The sequence below is a fragment of the Leptinotarsa decemlineata genome, unplaced genomic scaffold (assembly GCF_025532065.1).
Source record: "Leptinotarsa decemlineata unplaced genomic scaffold, Ldec_3_MD MMD2_tig00026340_RagTag_RagTag, whole genome shotgun sequence".
Taxonomy (NCBI): domain Eukaryota; kingdom Metazoa; phylum Arthropoda; class Insecta; order Coleoptera; family Chrysomelidae; genus Leptinotarsa; species Leptinotarsa decemlineata.
Genome location: NW_027412694.1, coordinates 1,263,306 through 1,285,115, shown reverse-complemented (window position 1 = coordinate 1,285,115; position 21,810 = coordinate 1,263,306). Strand labels below are relative to the sequence as shown.

The following is a 21,810-nucleotide window of genomic DNA, read 5'->3' as shown; positions in this document are numbered from 1 at the left end:
ATTTTATGGACGAGCATTTTGTAATGCTGCAGAAGCTCGTCGTCTGTATTCCGAGCATTTTTCCAATCGAACGGTACCGTCAAGAGAAACATTCGAGCGTGTCGATCGCAGCTTGAGGGAGACAGGTATGTAATAATTGATAATTAATTTGAGCACGTTGTTTTATTTCGATATTATTGTAGGTACAGTTTTGCCAAAACGAGGTGGTGAGGGCGCTCCTAGGACTGTACGTACCGTTGTATTGGAGAAAAATATTTTGGAAGCCGTCGCTGATGATCTTTCAATGAGCATCAGAAATCTATCAGAACAGTTCCATACATCCAAGTCCACTATTCATAGAATAATCAGGGAACAACTGCTCCACTCATTTCACATCCAGAAGGTACATGCCATGACACCTCAAGATTTTCCAGCACGACTGGAATATGCCAATTGGTTCATGAATAGGCAAAGAGGGGATATGACTTTTATTAATCGAGTTTTATTCACTGATGAAGCAGGTTTCAGTAGAGATGGAGTTATCAACTCTCATAATCTCCATATATGGGCCGAAGAAAATCCCCATGGGATATTGCAAACCAAACACCAACGGAAATTCAACGTGAATGTTTGGGCTGGTATCATAGGAAACCATCTTATAGGACCATTCGTTCTACAGGACCGATTGAATGGAGAACGTTATTTGGAGTTCATTCAGAACGATTTGAATGGACTTTTGAAACATGTTCCATTGCAAACCCGAAGAGATATGTGGTTTATGCATGATGGCGCTCCTCCTCATTTTAATTTGATTGTGCGTGACCATCTGAACCATATTTTCCACAATAGATGGATTGGTAGAGGTGGGCCATATTCATGGCCATCGCGGTCTCCGGATTTAAATCCATTGGATTTCTTTCTGTGGGGACATCTAAAAAGCCTTGTTTACGCTACACCTATTCACACAAGAGATGCATTGTTGAATAGAATAACATTACATTGTGAAGCCATACGAAACGACCCTGGAATGCTATTTCAAGTACAGAGAGGGTGTCTTCGTAGACTAAGAAAATGTATAGAGAGAGAAGGTGGTCATATCGAGCAGTTTCTGTAGCGGATTTTTCATTTCTGTTTGCTCTTGAGGCTCTTGAGTTTCGTTAGTTAAACGTGTTTGCATTATAAAAATTCGTTATGAACATTTTACCTATCATTTCCATTTTCCTTAAAAACTAATATTTTCGAATAATGGTAGACATCTCAGGATAAATGTTGTTGAATTAACGTTATCATTATTATTTCTGCTTTGATAATTATTCATTTCAAATAATGGTGGACGAGCGGGTTTGATGTCGTCGAGTGAAACTACATTTTTATCAAGACTCGTTGCTCCGATCGACTTTCCACACGAGTACTTTTATTCATAAAATTGTCCAAGTAACCTTAATTTGTTGAAAAATATTGAAAAATATCTGTCACTTCAAAGTTTTGGAGTGTGGACCATCGGGGGTAGTCCGTTCCTGACTTTGTAGCAAAACAACTGACTCCTGCATGAAAGCTCATCGAAGGAATTCATTTGTTTAGTCAATTACCAAAATTTGGATGATTTTGAATATTCACTTGAAAAGTTATCAAAGAAAAACGTTTTTCATTTTGTAACTTCGAGGGCCCGTTACTTGGTAACGAAGGATTTTAGGAAAAAAAGTTATATGAAGTACTGGTGATATTTTGACCCCATCTATACATTCCCGAGAGGAAAAGAGGAAGTCCAGGGACACCCTGTATATCCTCAGATTCAAAATCATGGAAGAGTTTTTCGTGTATTGACTGAACTGTCCTATGGACTATATGGATGCTGAAAGCTGGGAGATGCAGAATCATATGTAAATATGCAATGTATTGGCGCAGAAACGATATAGGACCAACAATATTGAGAAAAAAAACGTCACTTACTTTTTGTATTTTTCAGTTGTTCAGATTGAGCAACTGAAAATACAACTTTTTTTACGCTTGTGTTTTCTTCAAATCAAGCTTTGTTTTTGATAAAAAACATTTCTGAAAACTATCCATAGACAACATAAAATAGAAATCAATAGAAAAAAATTAACAATTTCGATCTTGAAGTAAATGATCAAAATGTTCAGCTTCTGATGAAATACACGACTGCAATCGATTTGTTGTTGATTGTCTGACACGTTCAAAACTACCTGGAGTATTCCTTATGGAATTGCAATTGTCAATTATTCGATTCCTCAATTCATTCACATCTGGTACTGGAGTTTTATAAACAATTCAGTGGATTCATATCAGGGTGCGAACTGACCAATTTTAACTCCTGCACGTCCAATCCAACGATTAGGGTAGGTGATGTCAAGATGCCCACATGCAAGAACACTAAAATGAGCTGGAGCCCCGTCGTGCATTAACCACATGTTGCCTTCTACAAGTATCGGTACTTATTTAAACAAAATGGTTAAATGATATCGAAAAAAGTCCGTGTACGATTCACCTGTTCTTCTTGCTGGTAAAAAAATTATCAATCAGGTAGTCACCAATCATTTCTAACCAAATGTTCAACAAAAATCGTTTCTGAAAATGACTTTCTCTAAGGACGTGGGGACTTATGTCTGCCCAAAAATGGTCATTGTGAAAGTTCATAAAAGCATCTCGTGAAAAATTTGCTCCGTTTGTGAATAAAATATTTGGTAAAAAACTATTATTGTGTAACATCGTATGAATCAACCACCTGCAAAACATTAATCTTGGCTGAAAATCCCGGGACAGTAGAGTTTGGACCCGGTGTATGTGATATGGGTATAGTAGGTGTCTTATCAGAACTGACAATACGGTTTTTGGTCTGAATTCCAGCTGCAGTGCAATTTTCCTGATACTATTCGAAGGATCTTCTTTTATCGAATTAAAATTAGCTTCTTTCAGTTCAGGCATTGTTACAGTGTCTGGTCTTTCACCACCTGCATTTCTATTAAAACTCTCAGTTTCACATAATTTTGCATGTTGCTTTCTGAATGTTCTAACAGATGAGATTACTCTGTTGAGATATCTGTCCTGGTAAATTATCTGTGCTTTTTTCGCATTTTCATTCACTAATCCATAAATAAAGAGCTTGTCGGCAATTTCAAAGTTAGTACAATTGTTCACGAATCACTGCTAATTGACAACTATGACATTATCACTGTAAACTGGTCTTCAAAGCAAGTGTTCTTGATATGCAAAGTGACATACATTTTTTTCTCGAAAATGAAGCTAGATATGAAAAAACACAGAATTTTCTGTGTTTATTCGATTACTGACATCAATATGTCAGTAATCGAATAAACGTATTTCTTTTTGTTTGAAGGTGATTGACAATGTTTCGTGATGAATTTCACTAGTTCGGACTTCCATTGTCTATTATATAAAATGATTTGAAATCCCTGAAACAAGTAAAAAAGAATAATTAAAAAAGAATAGTTGAAAATAACAATTATATTAAGCAGCAATAAACCTGAAATGAAATGATAGTAAAATAACCTACAAGTAAAAATATAATAATTGAATAAATAAAAATTAAAGGAATGCAAAAAGAAAATAATAAAAATAAAAAAGTGTAGAGATTCCAAGTCACGTTAGTTCACGACGTTTCGATTGTTGGTATCTACAATCGTCTTCGGTCATCACCCGAAGACGATTGTAGATACCAACAATCGAAACGTCGTGAACTAACGTGACTTGGAATCTCTACACTTTTTTATTTTTATTATTTTCTTTTTGCATTCCTTTAATTTTTATTTATTCAATTATTATATTTTTACTTGTAGGTTATTTTACTATCATTTCATTTCAGGTTTATTGTTGCTTAATATAATTGTTATTTTCAACTATTCTTTTTTAATTATTCTTTTTTACTTGTTTCAGGGATTTCAAATCATTTTATATAATAGACAATGGAAGTCCGAACTAGTGAAATTCAGGTATTTCTTTTTCTTCATTCTTATTACGCTTATATTCTTTCCTTTGACAGATTTTTATCCAATTGAATTATTTTTCTGGTCAATAATTCAATTGTAAATTGTAATTGTAATTGTAACTCAAAATATCATACTTTTCTACAAAGTGAACATTGACCTACAGTTTCATAACTATTCAAAAGACTTTCGTTCTAGCGACTTCTACTAAACATGATATGAAGTTTAGTGATTTTAAACATTACAAGACTAATGCAACATGTCGGGGAGAAAATACTAGGTACTGATCGAATCGAAATAAAATTTACACACAGTAGGCTTTTGAAACGAATTTTAGTTTTGGTTATTGTCAAATTATTGCGTTTAATTAATCGAGTTGTTTTGTGTACAGATTTTAGTACATGTATAATTCACAAATAAGTTTTATGTACAATGTTACCACATAAGACAAAGTGGAAATCGTTCTTTTATGTAGGTAATGAGAATGAGACCATATCGACATGTTGCTTGTACTTTCAATAACCAGCATTCAGGTAGTGGTCGAAAAAAATTTACGGGGACTCTCGCCCTTCTCAAGTTATACCAGGAAAAAATGGAAAAAGAAAATGTTATTGTATTCGAATTTTACTATGACGATGTAATGACAAATATTCGATAAAACGTTTCGTATCAACATGGCCACCATCAACTTTTTTTTTAAATATGGACCTGTCCTTTTTATTACAGGTATTGATAAAGCGATAAATTCACAATCCAAGGGTATATCACATTTCATTTTTGATATTATACAGGATAACCTAAGACATGTTTTCCGCTATTTCGTTTTGTCAATCAAACTTGGATTTTCTGCAACTATGAAGAATTTATTGACTATGATATTTTCGGGAATTTTCAAACAGAAATGCAATATTTGATCAATAGTTTGAAGAAAACCGATATTCCTTACAAAAGTTATAACCAAAAACTTCTTCAACACCTGTTTATAATGATCTTTCACATATGATCAATCCATTCCTAAACAATAACCAATGCGGTTAAATAAATCTATCTATAGCTGTTTTATTTCAAATTTCACCAAAGTTAATAACCTGGCACACTCATTCTCTAAAACTAATTTATTAAATTACGAATAGAATTTATGGAAATCGAGGAGAGGCATGAGGCAATCTGAATTATTTTGTAAAATATCGTTTGGAAAATATTTTTTGGAAGTAATCCTCTCAGTTTTTTATCGAAATTATATCTCAGCGGGCTCTATCAACTGAACAAATAGTAACCCAAATAAAAGAAATAATTGGTACTTACCCGATCTTCGGAAACATTTCTTCTTTCGCCGTCTAATATATAACTTTTCTCATTCAAATATTCTGTTGGCATAATTTCGGAGTTTTCTCTTATTAGGTTTTTTGGTCAGAGTTGTTTGATGAATGAATGCTTTAAAAAAGGTCACAAATCAATCTACGGGAAAAGGGCAACAGAGACGATTGGACGGAACCTGGATTCTACATGAATGAAATCTAATATTGTCGTGAAGATATCGATTAGTGGAGTGATCATGCGCTGAATTTATTAAATTCACTTAGAAATACAAGGGTTGAAGCAAAACTAATATTAGATGTGGAGAACTACTATTGTTTTGGCAACGTTTGAAATTTATATACAATTCATCCCAGGGTTCTGTAGAGAAATTGCATTTTCAAATTGATTAAAGGTAAATGAGTGTAACAGGTAGGTCACCTTTCTTTCACAACTCTGAATAAAAGATTCATTGGAGTAATGGTAAGAAAGGGAAAACATCTGATGATATCGGTACCGACATATAATTATCTGGATGTTCATTTTTTACGATTTGGAATTCGAGAAATGTTCAATATAATGTTCGTTTTTCAAAACCATATTTCAATATATCACTGATATTTGTAAGTGAGAGCACCAACTAATATTTAATTCACTTCTGTCCAATTTTTCAAATATTTTCGAACTTTGTGTGGAATCCACTTGTTTATTTTTACAAGCTTGACTATGGTATGGTACCTAATGGGTAACTGAATTCGTCAAGTTCCACGAAAAAAAAAAACTCAAGCAATGATTGAAAATTACATCACAAAAAGCAACTGTCATGAATAGATTTTGCTTCGTGAAAAATACTTTGATTTCACGCAGTAACTTATCGCGGTAAACTAAAAAGTTTGCCCTTCTACACTTGTATAAAGTTCTCCATTAAAATTTTTATATTTTTCAGATTGTGGAAGGTAACAAATACCCATAAAAGGTCGATAAAAATGTAGAACTATTGGAAACCCTTATTTGGATTATATACGATTTGTTGATATTGTTGTGAACCTACCTTGAAAGTTTTCGAGAGAGTGTATGTTCCATGGCTGGGATGTTTTAGAACTGGCTTATGGAAGTCAAGATTTTTTAATAAAAGTATGTCCTAAAGAAGGCATATTTTATTGTCAAATAAATGAAAATACACAGCATTATTGGCGACGAGGGAAATTGAATCCACTAGTCGGAAGTTTCATGTCAGTAACAGTAAGTTCAGTCCTCATAGTCATTACTCGGGATCAGGGACCTCGAGAAGTAGTTCAGTCCTAGCGAGTCAGATATTTCGTCGTATATGGAAAGGATGGAACAACTTTTTGTATGTAACAGTGTTACTGATGAAAAGAAAAGAGCAATGTTCCTAATCTTAATTGGTGCAGAAGCATATGGTGCTTTGAAATATCTATTGTTCCCGGATTTACCCAGCTCTAAATCGTTCGATGAATTGAAAACAATGTTAGTTAGCCATTTCATCCCAAAAAAGTTATTCATTGCAGAACGATTTAGATTTCATAGTGCCCCGCAGAAGAAAGAAGAGGATATCAAGTCTTACGCCACAAAATTGAAGAACTTATCACAAGATTGTGAATTTAACAGTTTTTTAAATGAGTCATTGAGGGTTGAATTTGTATGTGGTTTGCGTTCAGAGGCCAAAAAGCGTAAATTATTGTCAGAACATGAATTAATCTAGGCAAATGTTTTTAAAACAGCGGTAGATACGGAACTAGCTGAAGGACAAATGAGAGCTATGGGCAATTGAACAGTACCTACACATCAATAAAATGAGTTACAGAAAGGCACAAAGCAAAGGTCCTATCAAATTTGAAAAGAATTTACAGTCACAAGCAATACCTCGTCAGTCAGAAGTAAAACCTTGCTTCAGATGTGGGAGGAAACATGACCCTGAAAATTGCCCAGCGAAAGTATGAGAGTGCTTCAAATGCTACAAAGAAGACCACACAAGACCACACCATTATTAGGTAGAAATTGGCTAGATATTATCAGTCCCGATTGGAAATATAAGTTTAATCTGAGGCATATCAGTCAAGATGACCAAGTATGTGAGTATAGGTTTTGTCCACCAGTTACACGTCAAATGAAAATTGAGAGTGATGAAGTTATAGTCCAAAATAAAAATGAGTCAATAAAAGTTGAAAAACAAATTAGTCAGGTCAGTGCCAGTCGAGTGAGTAAAATATGCTGTGAATTAGTTGCTGACATCAAAATTACATTTTCAGAAGTGTTTGAAGAGCAACCTAATTCATATATACAAAACTTTTTAGTAGAGCTAAAAGTCAAGGAAGGTACCCAACCTATTTTTCATCGGGCCTATAACATGTCATTTGCCTTGCGTGCAAAAGTGGAAGCTGAGTTATTGATAATGGAAAAACAATGTGTCATTTCAAAAGTAAGTTTTAGTAACTGGCCAAGACCAATAGTCATTATTCCTAAAAATAATTTGGAAGATATAAGAATTTGTGTAGACTTTGAAAGGACACTAACTAGTTTTAATCTTCCTCTTTGAAGATGATCACTTGGTGATCGAAACACGTGTCGAGGTGTTAAAAATAACGATTTGGTGTTGGGAAAAAAACTCCAGTAATATTCATTACTACACCAAAGGTTCCAAACAGTGCATCATAAGATCATAATCAGATCATTGTACAATACCAATTCCTGAGGACAGTTTTGCTTGTTTGAGTGGTCAAAAATGTTTTTGTGTAATAGATCTCAAAGGAGCTTCTCAACAGCTCCAAGTCAGTGAAAAATATAAAGAATTGTTAACTTTAAACACTCATGTAGGTCTCTATTCTTATAACAGGTTGACCTATGGTATTAGTGCGGCCCCAGGAATTTTTCAGAATGTCCTGGATACCATCTAGACAGGATTACCAAATTGTAAAGCTTATCTTGATTATCTGTTTTAAAATCTGTTTAAAAATCTATTTTACCGTTAATCAGCTGTCTCCCCCATACGAACGACAACTCTCAGAAGTTGAGAAACTTGTGCGAGCTAAGGACCAACGAGGTCGTATCTTTTAACGTGTGATTCCTAACACGGTTGCAGAATCATCCCAGCTTCAACCAGATAAATTATCTCGAGAAAAATATCTGGTCGAGGCAGGAATCGAACCCACGGTCTTCCGATCGTGAGTCGGGCGCACTACCACCGCGCCCATTTCCTGGTTTTTGGAGAAACTTTAGATCACTGTTACAAAAAAATTCATTAAAGTATTTAGGCGTTTTCAAGAATATAACGTTAAGGTTAATAAAGATAAATGTAAATATTTTGAAGATCATGTAGAGTTTCTAGGGCATATTTATAGATCAACATGAAATCCACCCTACTGATGGAAAAAAATTTATATTTAAAAAATGCGCCAACACCAACCAACGTAACAGAACTCAAATCGTATTTAGGTATACTTAATTACTATATAAAATTCATACCCATGCTATCCACACAGGTTAGGCCGCTATATGATTTATGTAAAGAAGGAGTCATTTTTGAGTCAAACTGGTCGGCAGAATGTCAGAAGGCTTTCAACTTAAGCAACGAACTCGTATATTTTTGTAAGGAAGTTTGTTTTATTTACCGATCATCAGCCACTTCAATTTATTTTTGGGAGTATAGATGGACTATAACTTTGATCAATAGAGTACAGAAAAGGTTCCTCAATAGCTAACGCAGATGGGTTGTCCAGATTACTTATGGACAGAAATACAGATATCACAGATTCTCTGATCTCTTTCAACTTGTTAGATGAAATACCCCTCTATGCAGGTGATATTGCTTATGAGACTAAGAAGGACCGGATTTTAGTTGAAATTTAAGATTTTACCAGATTAGGGTTTCCTAGCAAAGTAGAAGATGAATTCACACCTTATTTTAGAAAAAGACAAGAACTCTCAATTGAACAAAATTGTCTAATGTTGGGTAGTCGAATTGTCATCCCAGTAATATACGTAACAGGGTTCTGGAACTTTTTCATGAAGAGCATACTGGCATATAGTCTAATCAACAAGTTCAAAAACTTGAAAAATAGAGATAAGATTTAAACAGAGATTTTCAAGGTCCTAAAAATATTAGCGATAGCTCATTGGAATTGGAATCACCTCTAGAAGAATGTTTTCGAAGGATTTTGGTGCAGGTGAAAAATTGCAATTATTATTAATAAAATAAGATAAAAAAAATGGTATTTAGTTTTTACTTAGTAACTCAAAAAATAATAATATTCAAGCAATTTTGAAAAAAGCTTGTTAAAGAGGAGGAAAATTCCGATAAAAAAGTCCCGACTCTCGATACTCTATCTCCATCATTTATGATTTTAATTTGACGTTGAAAATAGGGTTCCGCGCGGCTGTTACAGCATGCGGGAGCTGCCGCTAAAGAGTTTATCAGAAGAAATAATTTTTTCATAACAAAAAATGTCATTTTAAAAATTTGAAAAAAATCTAGTATCTTCTTAACACTTGACGGAATCGAGTCCCGTAGAAAAAAAAGTTTTATCACCATTTTTCAAAAATTTATTCAATTGTTAACTAACAAAATTTTTTCCCAATCTCCGTTGGAATAAATAATGGCATGAAAGGTATAAATAATTGGCCTATAAATTTTAAACTTCGTGGAGCCCTTTTGATATATATATACTTCATACGATCCTGCAATGAAAATTCATAAATATGTATTAATTTGTTAATTATGATTTTTTATAACTATTGCAAAATGAAATATCTAAAAATTGTTGATAATTTTTTTTTTCAATTAATATTTAGCTAAGTCTGTTTTCACATTGAACAATGGCAGTTATTAACATAGGATAAGAATTTTTTACGTAATTTGTTTATTAAATTGTTTTGAACAAATAGAGAAATTCAATATTTTTGAAAAATATTTTTTGCTATTTTGTTGTCTAGATATAATTATGATTTTCACAAAAAAAAAATTTTTCTTAATTTCAATTGTTAAAAATCGATTTTTTTATATTTCCATTGTTCAAATAATTAGTTGAGAAATAATTTTGCTTTTAAAAATCATAATTTACACTTTTGAATGATTTGGAGAAAAAAAATAAATTTCATTTATTATTTGTTTATTAATTTAACAATTTGTTATAAACAAATATTGACCAACGTTATATTTTTTCTGAAGCAGAAAAAAATTATAAAAACAGCCTTATATGAAAAAGTGTCATAATTTTTTTTTTATTTATTAGAAAGAATTATAATAAATAAAAAAAATTAATGGTACTTTTTTATATATAGCTGTTTTTATAATTTTTTTCTGCTTCAGAAAAAAAATATAACGTTGGTCAGTATTTGTATATAACAAATTGTTAAACTAATAAACAATTAAATAATTAATAAAAAAAATATTTTTTGCCAAACTATTTAAAAGTGTAAATTATGATTTTTAAAAGCAGAATTATTTCTTAACTGATTATTTAAACAATCGGAATATAAAAAAATCGATTTTAAACAATTAAAAATTAAAATAGGAATTTTTTTAATCATAATTATCTCTAGACAACAAAATAGCAAAGAAAAATTTTTCAAAAATATTGAATTTCACTATTTGCTTAAAACAATTAAACAAATTACGTAAAAAATTCATATCCTATGTTAATAACTGCCATTGTTTAATGTGAAAACAGACATAGCTCAATATCAATTGAAAAAAAAATGTTATCAACAATTTTTTAATAATTAACAAATCAATAAATTTTTATGAACTTTTATCGCAGGATCGTATGAAGTATATATATCAAAAAGGCTCCACGACTTTTAAAATTTATAGGGCAATTATTTATACGTTTTATCCCATTATTTATGCAGACGGAGATTGAGAAAAAATTCAAAATTTTTTATTTAACAATTGAATAACTTTTTGAAAAATGGTGATAAAACTTTTTTTTCTACGGGACTCGATTCATTCAAGTGTTAAGAAGATACTAAAATTTTTTCAAATTTTTTAAATGACATTTTATATTATAAAAAAATTATTTCTTTTGATGAACTCTCTTTAGCGGCAGCGCGCGCATGCCGTAACAGCCACGCGGAACCCAATTCTAAAAGTCAAATTAAAATTATAAATAATGGAGATAGAGTTTCGGGAGTCGGGACTTTTTTATCGGAAATTTCCCCCTCTTCAACGAGCTTTTTTAAAAATTTCTTAAATAATAATATTTTTTGAGTTTTTTTAAATCTCATTTTGTTAATAACAATTGCAATTTTTTACCTGCACCAAAATCCTTCAAAAACATTTTTCTAGAGGTGATTCCGAAGGTTTTAAGATGAAGATAAAGGTTTTAGCACCTTTATCTCTATGTTTCATGTTTTTGAACTTGTTGATTAGACTAGTAGTTCGCACAAAAATGTTGATAAGATCATATTGTTGGTGGCCAGGCATTAGTTGTGATGTTGAAAATTTCATTAGTTGCTGTGATGTTTGCCAACGACATCAAAACCTGATTAGTACTAATCCTCTTGTTTCATTGCCTTTTTCTCCAACTAACTTTTATCGGGTATTTATCGATTTCTTCACGAAAAACGGCCGAACGTTTTTGATTTTGTTACATCAAAAGTCAAAATGGCTCGATATAAAATACATGACAAACGGCACTTCTGCTAAAGAAACAATTTCAATGTTGAAAGAGATTTTTTTCACCTTCCCCTTCAGATTTAACTTCATCAAACTGATGCACCCATAAGGAGAACATTCTTTTCTTGTTTAAGCCACCACAAAAAATCATCTTCAGAGTCACTCATAATTACCCCCAAAACACAACTTTAACTGTTAACCTATCATGTCGAACCAAGTCCAGTGTAGGCAGTTACAACGGACTGCATCGGATCGCGGAACGTCCGATGGTCGTCCCACATAGGATCGGATTCAATATAGGTGCAGCCTAAGTCTTAAATCTCCAACCGGACGATTAGCAAGAAGGGCTTTGCAAATACAAAGACATAATCTCTAGATAAAATATCTGTGTGGAAAGCAGAATGTCCTTGCCGATTTTCTTTCAATACCCCTTTGTACTCATTGCGATGTGTTTATGGTTGCCATTGAGATGCCTAGACGATCAGCTATTGATATTCGACAAGAACAACTCAAGGACCCAGATGTCGCAAAAATTATTAGGAGCTTCGAAGATCCCAATGATAACACTATTACCCAGTGGACTAACAGAGGTTACATAATTTTCAATGGAACGCTGTATATATACTCTTGGGATGATGATGATCATGAAGCAGCTCAGTTGGTTGTAGTATCTCATAAGAGAAAAATAATATTGCAGGAGTATCATGATGATCCCACTGCTGTCCACTATGGCGTAGGGAGGACATATGCCAGAGTAGCAAAAAATATTATTTTACCGTATGATTATATCCATAACTGTGCGGATTGCCAGAGATATAAAGCAAGCAATCAGAAACCCGCGGGCTTGCTAACAATGCCTATTTATGCCCAGAGATTCGAAACCATGGCAATAGACTTTTTTGGACCCCTCCCAAAATCCGAAGATGGCAAGAAATGGATCTTCATAGTCGAAGACACTTGTACTAAATGGGTTCAATTGTTCGCCCTCGAGACTGCGACTGGAGAGCGATCCGCTAAAGTCCTTCTGTAAGAAATATACATGAGATATGGCCCTCCACGCAAACTTATCTCGGACAATGGAGTTCAGTTCATCTCCGAGGTGATGCAGCAAGTTTGTTTCCTATTGAATGTGAAACAATTCCTTATTCCATCTTCCCACAGCCAATATGGTAGAACGAAATAACAGAGACTTAAAACCAAGACCCGCGATGCTTGTGAAAAACGACCACAAGACATGGTCTCAAATGTTGCCAGTTGGCATATACTTCAGCTTATCTCACATTTGGTCGAGAATTGAGAACCCTTGAAGTTCAAAATGATTTACGAGTAGTCGTGAACTCTGATAATTTTGTCCCACAGATTACTCCATACTTATAACGTATGGCCATTACTTGGCAAGACGCTAGGAGTAATCATGATGTACAATACGATCGACACAAAAGGTATGCTGATAAAAGGCGAACAGCGACTACACCTTATATTGAAGGAGCTCAAGTTTGGGTAACACTCCATACTCAAAGTTCAAAACCAAATAGAACAACTAAGAAGCTCAATCCACGTCGAGACGGATCTATGTAATAACTAAAGTTAATTCACCCTTAAGCTACCAGGTTGCAGCCCCTGATTCCTTGGACACTCCTTTAGGGACCTATCATATGAAGACATTGACACCATATTATGGACACGAAGAGAATAAGCCCGTCGTAGGACTACGTAAGAGGAGAAGACCTCGAAAGAATCAATCTTTCAAAGATTCATCGAGTTCCTTCCCGAGTCGTGAGCAGAACACGAGGAGGGGTCTGTAACCATCCAAATATCCCGAATGTGGAATCAACCTGACCTTTTACCTGCTGCCCATGGAAAGGGACGAACGAGGAGGAGCAAGCAGTCACCGAACGCGTATCAATTAATATTTTAACCTTGTCTGTCACAAATAAAATATTTTCGCACCATTCAATATCATCCTCACCGTTCAACCACCCACAACCAAAGAATAAATGTTATACAGGTTTATATTAAGAACACTCAGACAAAGTTATGGGAAAAAGCAAAAATTGTAAAAATTCTCAATCATTCGACATATTTCGCTTCAACAGAAAATTTAGCTTTTCATATTCCCAACACTGGAACACAACCAAGTATGACGAAATGATCCATCTTACCCAATTGTATCCCTATAGATATTAACGTTCGTGACCCTAATCCATCGAGCAACTCAAGTTGTAATAATTACGCAAACTTAGCTGGAAGCTCTTCAAATAGACCCTATAAATGTTGCTGGTGCTAGTCCAAAAAGGGCACTTAGTACTGACCGTTCTCCTTCTGAAGTTGTGAAACCTGAAAAGGTTCTGACTACACGATCTGGTAGATTAGTTGCACAGCTCAGCCGATTAGACCTGTAAATTATGTATAACATTATTGTTCAAGAAGGAAGGAAGTGTTGTGAACCTACCTTAAGATTTTCGAGAGAGTGTGTGTTCCATGGCTGGGATGTTTTAGAATTGGCTTATGGAAGTCAAGATTTTTTAATGAAAGTATGTCCTGAAGAGGGCTTGTTTTATTGTCAAATAAATGAAAATACACAGCAGATATGTCAACATAGCATTTGTTCAACTATTTCAAAATGAACGTATTCAAAAAACACTTCATTGTGAGATTTCCATCAAACAGTTTTACAAAAACGCAACACGTTTTTCGCCATACAATTGGTAAAAATCTCACAATAAAGTGTTTTTATAATACGTTAGCTATGGATTGTCATCAAGTACCGGCCAATTCCATCATATAAATGAGCATTGAATTGAACGAAAATTACAGAACAAAATAATATATCTCGCCACGCGTTTCGTTAGTCAAGTTAGCAACATCAGACTAAAACTGTAGTGCTATCTTTCCGTTCCACCTTTTTTTCTTTTCCGTCGGTTTTTTTTCTTGGCCAAATAATAACTTGTTTTTCGAATGAGAAGGGGTTCTCGCAAACAAAGGATAATATAGGAAAAGTTTTGGTTTTATACTTCTCGATAATTATACAAATGAAAAGAATGAAGAATGCACGATATGTAGATCACCTATAAAAGCTATTTTCAAATACAAACTGGAAGAAAAAGTTATTTCGAAACAACTACATTCAATTACACGCAAGAAAGAAAACTATTGAAACAGCTACTATATGAACATCGAACTATGCAAAAAGACTTTTTTCTATTCAGTGTATTTGCCAAAGAAAAAGATAATATTTTATTTACATGGCACCCTATCATCCTCAACAGCGAATATCGATGTTTCGGAATAAGGCACGTGTATTATTACCTCTTCAGCACCAATTTGGATAACATCACAAGATGAAGCACTCAATTCATTCATAACTTTACGACTTCATGTCACTGATGAGTTAAATCTACTTATGACACGATGCTAGTATATAAGTACCCTTTCGTTTGTATAATTCAATGTTTATATGAAAGTAGTTGTTTCGACAAAAGCTTTTCTCTACCAGTTTGAATCTGACAGTAGATTAGATTGATAGGAAAGCTGACATGCGGTCTGCTTCACTGCTATTTATGCAGATTAATTGTGATGCTTAGTGGTTATCAGAGCTCTTCATCTAGCTTGATCTCTCTAATGAAAAGACTTGTGTAGAGTGCTGATGACGGTTCTTATTTTCCCCTCAGCTCTCGATCTTGACGTTGAAGGACGCCACATGATCTTGAGCTATATGCACGTCATATGACCTCAAAGACCTAAAACGGCATTAAGCTATGAGCATGTTATAGGGTCTTGAGCACGGAGTTTGACCTTGACGAACGAATATGTCCTTGATAGATGACCTTGAGCCGCATCATGACTTCAAATGAAACATCGTAGCTTCACCTAGGATTGGAGTGGAGGGATTTGTGCTTCTATAAGAGTAGTTAGTTTAAGCCGATTTCAAAACCTCCCCCCACCACTTTTAACCTTGAAATGACCAAATGATCACTGTGGTACCCAACGCAAAACTAATCTGACTGCTGAAATACTCCAACTTATAATCATCTGAAGACTTCTGAGGAACTCTGAAGACTTCTGATGAATTCTGAGGAGTTCTGAAGAACTCTGGAGACTACTGAAGAACTCAAAAGCCTATTCTCTCACATGATGACGTGACCATTACCGTATACATTTTCACTGGCGTACCACATCTCGAATAATGAGACAGATTTCAGGTCTCAAATTTGGAAATAATTGTGAAACTGGCCAATAAATAATTTCTGTCACATTATTCACATCAAATGTGAATAATATTAACAAATTTTTCGGTAGATCAGTTCATATCGAAAAATAAAAATGTAGATTTCAATTATAAATTCACTTGCTCAAAAATTATTTTAAATAGTTCCAAGCTTTTTCCACCCTATCTTATTTTAATTATCACAAATCTCTTTCATTATGGCATCAGTTTTAATAAATTCAATAAACATATCACTGTAATACAGTTCTATCAATTATTTCGCGGTATCGAAAATCAATGAAAACTAAATGCATTTCTTTGAATTCAATGAACTTTATCATAATTTGTGGTTCATAATACTCAAAAATCCTCTACAATGACCTATAAATAACTATTCAGTCAACCCTTCGAAGATAGGTGACCATTGTTGATATTTTGTTGTAGTCACCTGTTTCATTGAACAATAGCGATCGAATCAATTTTTGTTAACGCAACACAAAACCCGTTGCGTGAATTGAATATGTCCGATATCGCCTGGTAGATAGGTTCCGATAAATTGTGCGGCTGTCTAATAACATCACCATGTTTATTAGTCGCAATAGTTGTAAATCAACATTTGATGTATACTTCAGAGATGGGACACGTTGAAAATTGTCGAGCCACCTTTGCGGTTTTCTTGAAGCTTTGAACCTACACGACACAACATACCCAAAGTGACTTTAAGGAAGCGTTTTGAGTTAAACTTGAACTATCTTGACCTACGTCACACGACGCAGACAAGGTGACTTTGCAGTAGTGTATTGAGTTTGACATTGAACGACCTTCATTGATTCACGCGGCTATTTCGAAGATTCAAATATTCGGACCTTGAACGACCTTCAGCTGCCTGGACGAAGGCTTTTGGAGTGCGTTCTGACAATGACCTCTATATACGTCACAATAAGATGCCAAGGTGACTTTGAGGGGGTGTCTTGAGTTTGACCTTGAACGACCTTGACCAACGCCATACGACGCAGAGAAGCTGATTTTGAGGTAGTGTTTTACTTTTGACATTGAATGACCTTCATTGATTCACGCGGCTATTTCGAAGATTTAAGGTTTCGACATTGAACCACTTTCAGCTATATGGACGAATAGGCTTTTGGAGAAGTTTTTAGTTTGACTTTGAGTGACCTTTTGCATTATCATATGTCAAGGCATATGATATTGCATATGCAATATCAAGGCTAGGTAACTTTGAGGTAGTGTTTTGAGTTTCACCTTGAATGACCTTCAACGATTCATGCAGTTATTTCGAAGATTGAATGAGTTTGGAAGGGTTCTTTTTTTTTCAAAATATGATATGAAAAAATACATAAAAAAATGATGTTTTTCTCGAATAAGAGAATGCTCAAGTTTTCTACCATTTTATTCATATTGTGAAAGTAAAAAAATTAAATAAAGAGTATTACTGCATGAATCTATGAAGTCACGTAGGTTGTTCAAGGTTAATCTCGTTTCCACTAATAGAATAATTGAATAAATTAGACAAAAAAACCAAATAAAACATTGTGAATGTTTTTGAAAATCACATGATAAAATAGGTATATAATCTTTTGGTCAGTCGGTAGCCAAGCGGTTCGGCGTGGGTGCTTTGTTCACTCACTCGAATTGACTGCCGTGTTGGTCGGTGGTTCAAGCCCTAGTCTGAACGATCGATCTTCACTTGCTACCGTCCAACCCGTGTTAGGAATCACACGTTAAAAGGTAAGACCTCGTTAATCCTTAGCTCGCACAAGTTTCGACTTCTGAGGGTTGTCGTTCGTAGGGGTGCGACAGCTGGTTAACGGAAAAACAGATTTTAAACAGATTTTTTTTTTCAAAAGTATATACGTTATTACACCGCCCGTGTACATATTCTAAAAGCACTTGATATATGATGTAATTGGCCGATACTTGATGAAAATACACAACTGCCGCATTCAAAAAATACTTTATTGTAAGATTTTCACTAAACAGTTTTACAAAATCGCAACACTTGATGTAGTAAAAAGTGAAGGATAAAGTTAGTAATTATATTCATAGTAGAAGAACGCATTCAGCATTCAATTATATAATAAATATCTTTCAATATGTCAACGAAAAATTCCATAAATTAGGGTTAATTATGTCAAGTGACTTGATGGCTGTCAACATTGAGTGATTTTTTTTATGAGAATAAAGACTGAATATTAGTCGATTCGGTTGAATATAATAGCAAACTTGAAGATCTTGCATATATATAAAAAATCATCTCAGATTGTTTATTGAATATTTTTTCAGCTAACTCAAAGTTAAATCATTGTTAGGTAAAGCATATTAAGATACCAGCCATAAATAACATAATGGAGCACCCAAAAAATATTCGAGATACCTGCTGTGAAGAATAGAAAACTTGTCTCTCAATAGGTAGCAACTTTGTAATTTAGGTGGTCAACAGGCAGTAAAATATACCCCATTGTGTAAATGTCCCATAATATATATTCATTGCTGACGGTATCTGTGAAACAACACCTCAACATTTGATGTATACTTCTGATATTGATAGATGGAAAATATTAGAGGTGGAGGGATAGGTTGGAATTCCTATAAAAATAATCGACTATTTTCGACTCATTCAGCTCATAGTTTTTATTAAAAACCAAATAGAGTAGTTGTGGAAATATATTCAGTATATCAGTGATTTTATTATCGTCGATAACGATCAAAAGTGCGAATGATAGCAAATGCAGTAATGGGGCAGCAGCTTTAGTCATGATGAACACATTATCAACAATGGTTAAACATCAATTGCCCGCAGAATTAGACCAGTTGATATGCGATTACGAAACTATTGGAGAAAGTTTAGCTACAACGCAAGAAGCTGAGCCTCACCTACATTCTATAGGTTCGTTCCAACCAGCGTCAGAAACCGTTTCTGACAGTCAGGACTCTGCGCAGTAATGTGATTGCGTTCCAACGTGAGTTTCCAACCATTAGTAAACTATCAGTTTTCTGTTCCATCCAAGATTCAAACCTGTTCGAAATCTATCAGAATGGTTTGAGGATTATCTTCTAACCATCAATCTGACGCATGCATATTCCGTATTACTGTTTCTGTTTTATGTTCATGCAACTTACAAACAACATAACCTGTAAAAATTGTTACAAAATAAATTATGTATTTGCTGGCGCAGGAAAAATTGGGAATTCTTTAAGTGAACCTATAATATGAACATCTTTAATCACACAAATTAATTATTGCGGTGACCTCCCAGTTCCATGTTGATAAGTAAATAGAATAGAGATATAAAGTACTGCAACCTTCTTTTACTCTCCAGAAATACACTTGATTGGATTTATTTTCAAAGAATTGAAGGGGTTATATTTTTAGGAGTGACATTCGTTGTGGAATGTTTGAAATACAAACTGAGTAGTAAAAGTATCTTCTGTATAATTCAGTATTCATATAGAAGTATTTGTTTCGAAACAATTTTTTTTTCTTTCGTGTAATTCAATGTTTATATGAAAGTAGCTGTTTCAGGAGGACATTCTTTCAATTTGTGTCTGAAAGTTACTTCTTTGCATGATCTACACATCCATGTATAGAGTTACTTATTTTCAAATTGATTACTTCCTTCCTTTCTTTGGAAGATTCCCTCATCCCCTTTTTTTGTATCAAGATGGAGTAGTAGAAAGCCAAAAACTTTCTTTCCCAAATTATTTTTAAAGGTTATGTTGAAATTCCATGCCAAACTTCAGTTGAACTATCAGCTGTTCCAATCAGAAATTTCAAATTAATCAGAAACCAATATTTACCAGACATGCGCGTTGACAACGATTTACAAACAGATGGAAATCTGTTTGTGACTCAAGGTTGGAACGAACCTTATAGTGGTCATTTCAGACAAAGAACAACAAGAACCAGAATTGGATAATTCAATCAAAAGACGTGGCGAAGTTTAAAAAATCAATTCAAAAAAAAGAAATTTCAATCACCCACCTGACGAAACTCTTGTTTGCTTCCAAGTTTTAAGCATTCTTTGAATTCAAAAAGCGAGTATCCGACTTAGAACTTCTTTCAGAGATGCATTAAATCAAGAAAGAGGCGGCAGATTATAAAATGGAAATGTGTTCATCTGATCTTGATGAGTTGAAAAAGCGAAAGGCTGATATACAGGTTTGCAATGATACAATTAGGAAGACAATTTCAAATGTCGATGATGAGAATATTGGGGAATGTCAATTTGAATAAAAGAGGCTTTCATATATTGAACATTCGAAAAAGTCTATGATAGACATACGTGATGAAGTAATATCTCTATTGTCGATATGGGAATGCATATAATGATGCTGAATGTGATTTTTTTTATTGTGTGAATAGAAAGCTTTGGAATGTGACTATAACTTTGTGGTTTTCTTTACATTGTGTTAAAAATAGCTTTGAAATGTGATATTTATCAATTTAACGAGGATATTTCATTTGACAAATTATTAAGTATATGAAAACTATAACTGAGCTTACATACCATAAACTCACTTATGTATCATTAATTGAATCCGCTGTTCAAATAAATTGATTCATGAAAACTATAAGGTGGATTCCATTGATATCACGAATCGATTTATGCATATATACTTTTCATGTAATGTTTTCTTTTTCCATTAATTCAATTCACTCTTCATATGTTTTGTGTATTTTATTAATTAAATTCTCTAATCACATGAATAGATTCAAGGAAAACGGTAATGGAGCTTTCATTGCCACTATAAACTGCAATTCATGCAACAATTCCGTTTGGTTAGTTGTATTGAATAGCCTCGAAATGTCAATATGACCTCATAATTTTCTTTTCTTTGTGCAATAAATAGCCTCAAAATGTGATAATACTCTTTATTTAATTTTTTCACTTCCGCAATATGAATAAAATGGTAGAAGATTCGAAGCATTCTCTTTTATTCGAGAAAAACATAATTTTTTATGTATTTTTTCATATCATAATTTAAAAAAAAATGTTCATCCTAGCAAAATATTGATTGAAATAGCTTTGAGATATAATTATATTCAAAATGAACCCATCATAGCTTGAATACTAATTTCAAGGCTGAAAATATACCTAAAAGATCACACTCATTTCTCAGCTAGAACGCCTGGGAATATCGTTTCATGGCATAGGACTTTTTTTCTCAGAGCGTCGTCTTTTATATGAAACCGAAGACAAAACTGTCGGAAAATGAAATTTGAAAATTTTTCAAGATTTTGCTGGATATTTTATGGGAAAATGGCCTTTTCAGTTGTTTAGGCAGGAAAATCGGTCTTTTCCCAAGGAAGCATCGATAGATTTCATCAGCAGCTTTCGTTTAAGAATGCGACCGCGTTTCTAGCGACCGCGTTTCTAGCGACCGCGTTTCTAGCGACCGCGTTTCTAGCGACCGCGTTTCTAGCGACCGCGTTTCTAGCGACCGCGTTTCTAGCGTCCGTCGTTCAGATTTTATTCATGTTCTATTCGGATTTTACGGCTGAAAATATACCTAAAAGATCACACTTTCAAACTCATTTTTCAGCTAGAATCCTTTCAAACTCATTCAATCTTCGAAATAACTGTATGAATCTTGAAGGTCATTCAAGGTAAAACTCAAAATACTACCTCAAAGTTACCTTGCCTGCACAAAGGCATATGATATTGCAAAAGGTCACTCAAGGTATCTAAAAACGTACTCCAAAAGCCTCTTCG

At 33.9% G+C, this 21,810-nt stretch overlaps 1 protein-coding gene across 1 annotated transcript in view; it reads right to left on the bottom strand.

Annotated features, from left to right (window-relative positions):
- LOC111505717 (putative sodium-coupled neutral amino acid transporter 11) overlaps window positions 1–9,460 on the bottom strand; it is a 108,236-nt gene extending 98,776 nt beyond the window's left edge. Inside the window, exon 1 of the mRNA XM_074183419.1 lies at window positions 5,247–9,460. Within this exon, the coding sequence (XP_074039520.1) occupies window positions 5,247–5,318 (72 nt within the window). The 5' untranslated portion in view covers window positions 5,319–9,460. The remainder of the gene's footprint in view (window positions 1–5,246) is intronic.
- Window positions 9,461–21,810: the final 12,350 nt, after the last annotated feature.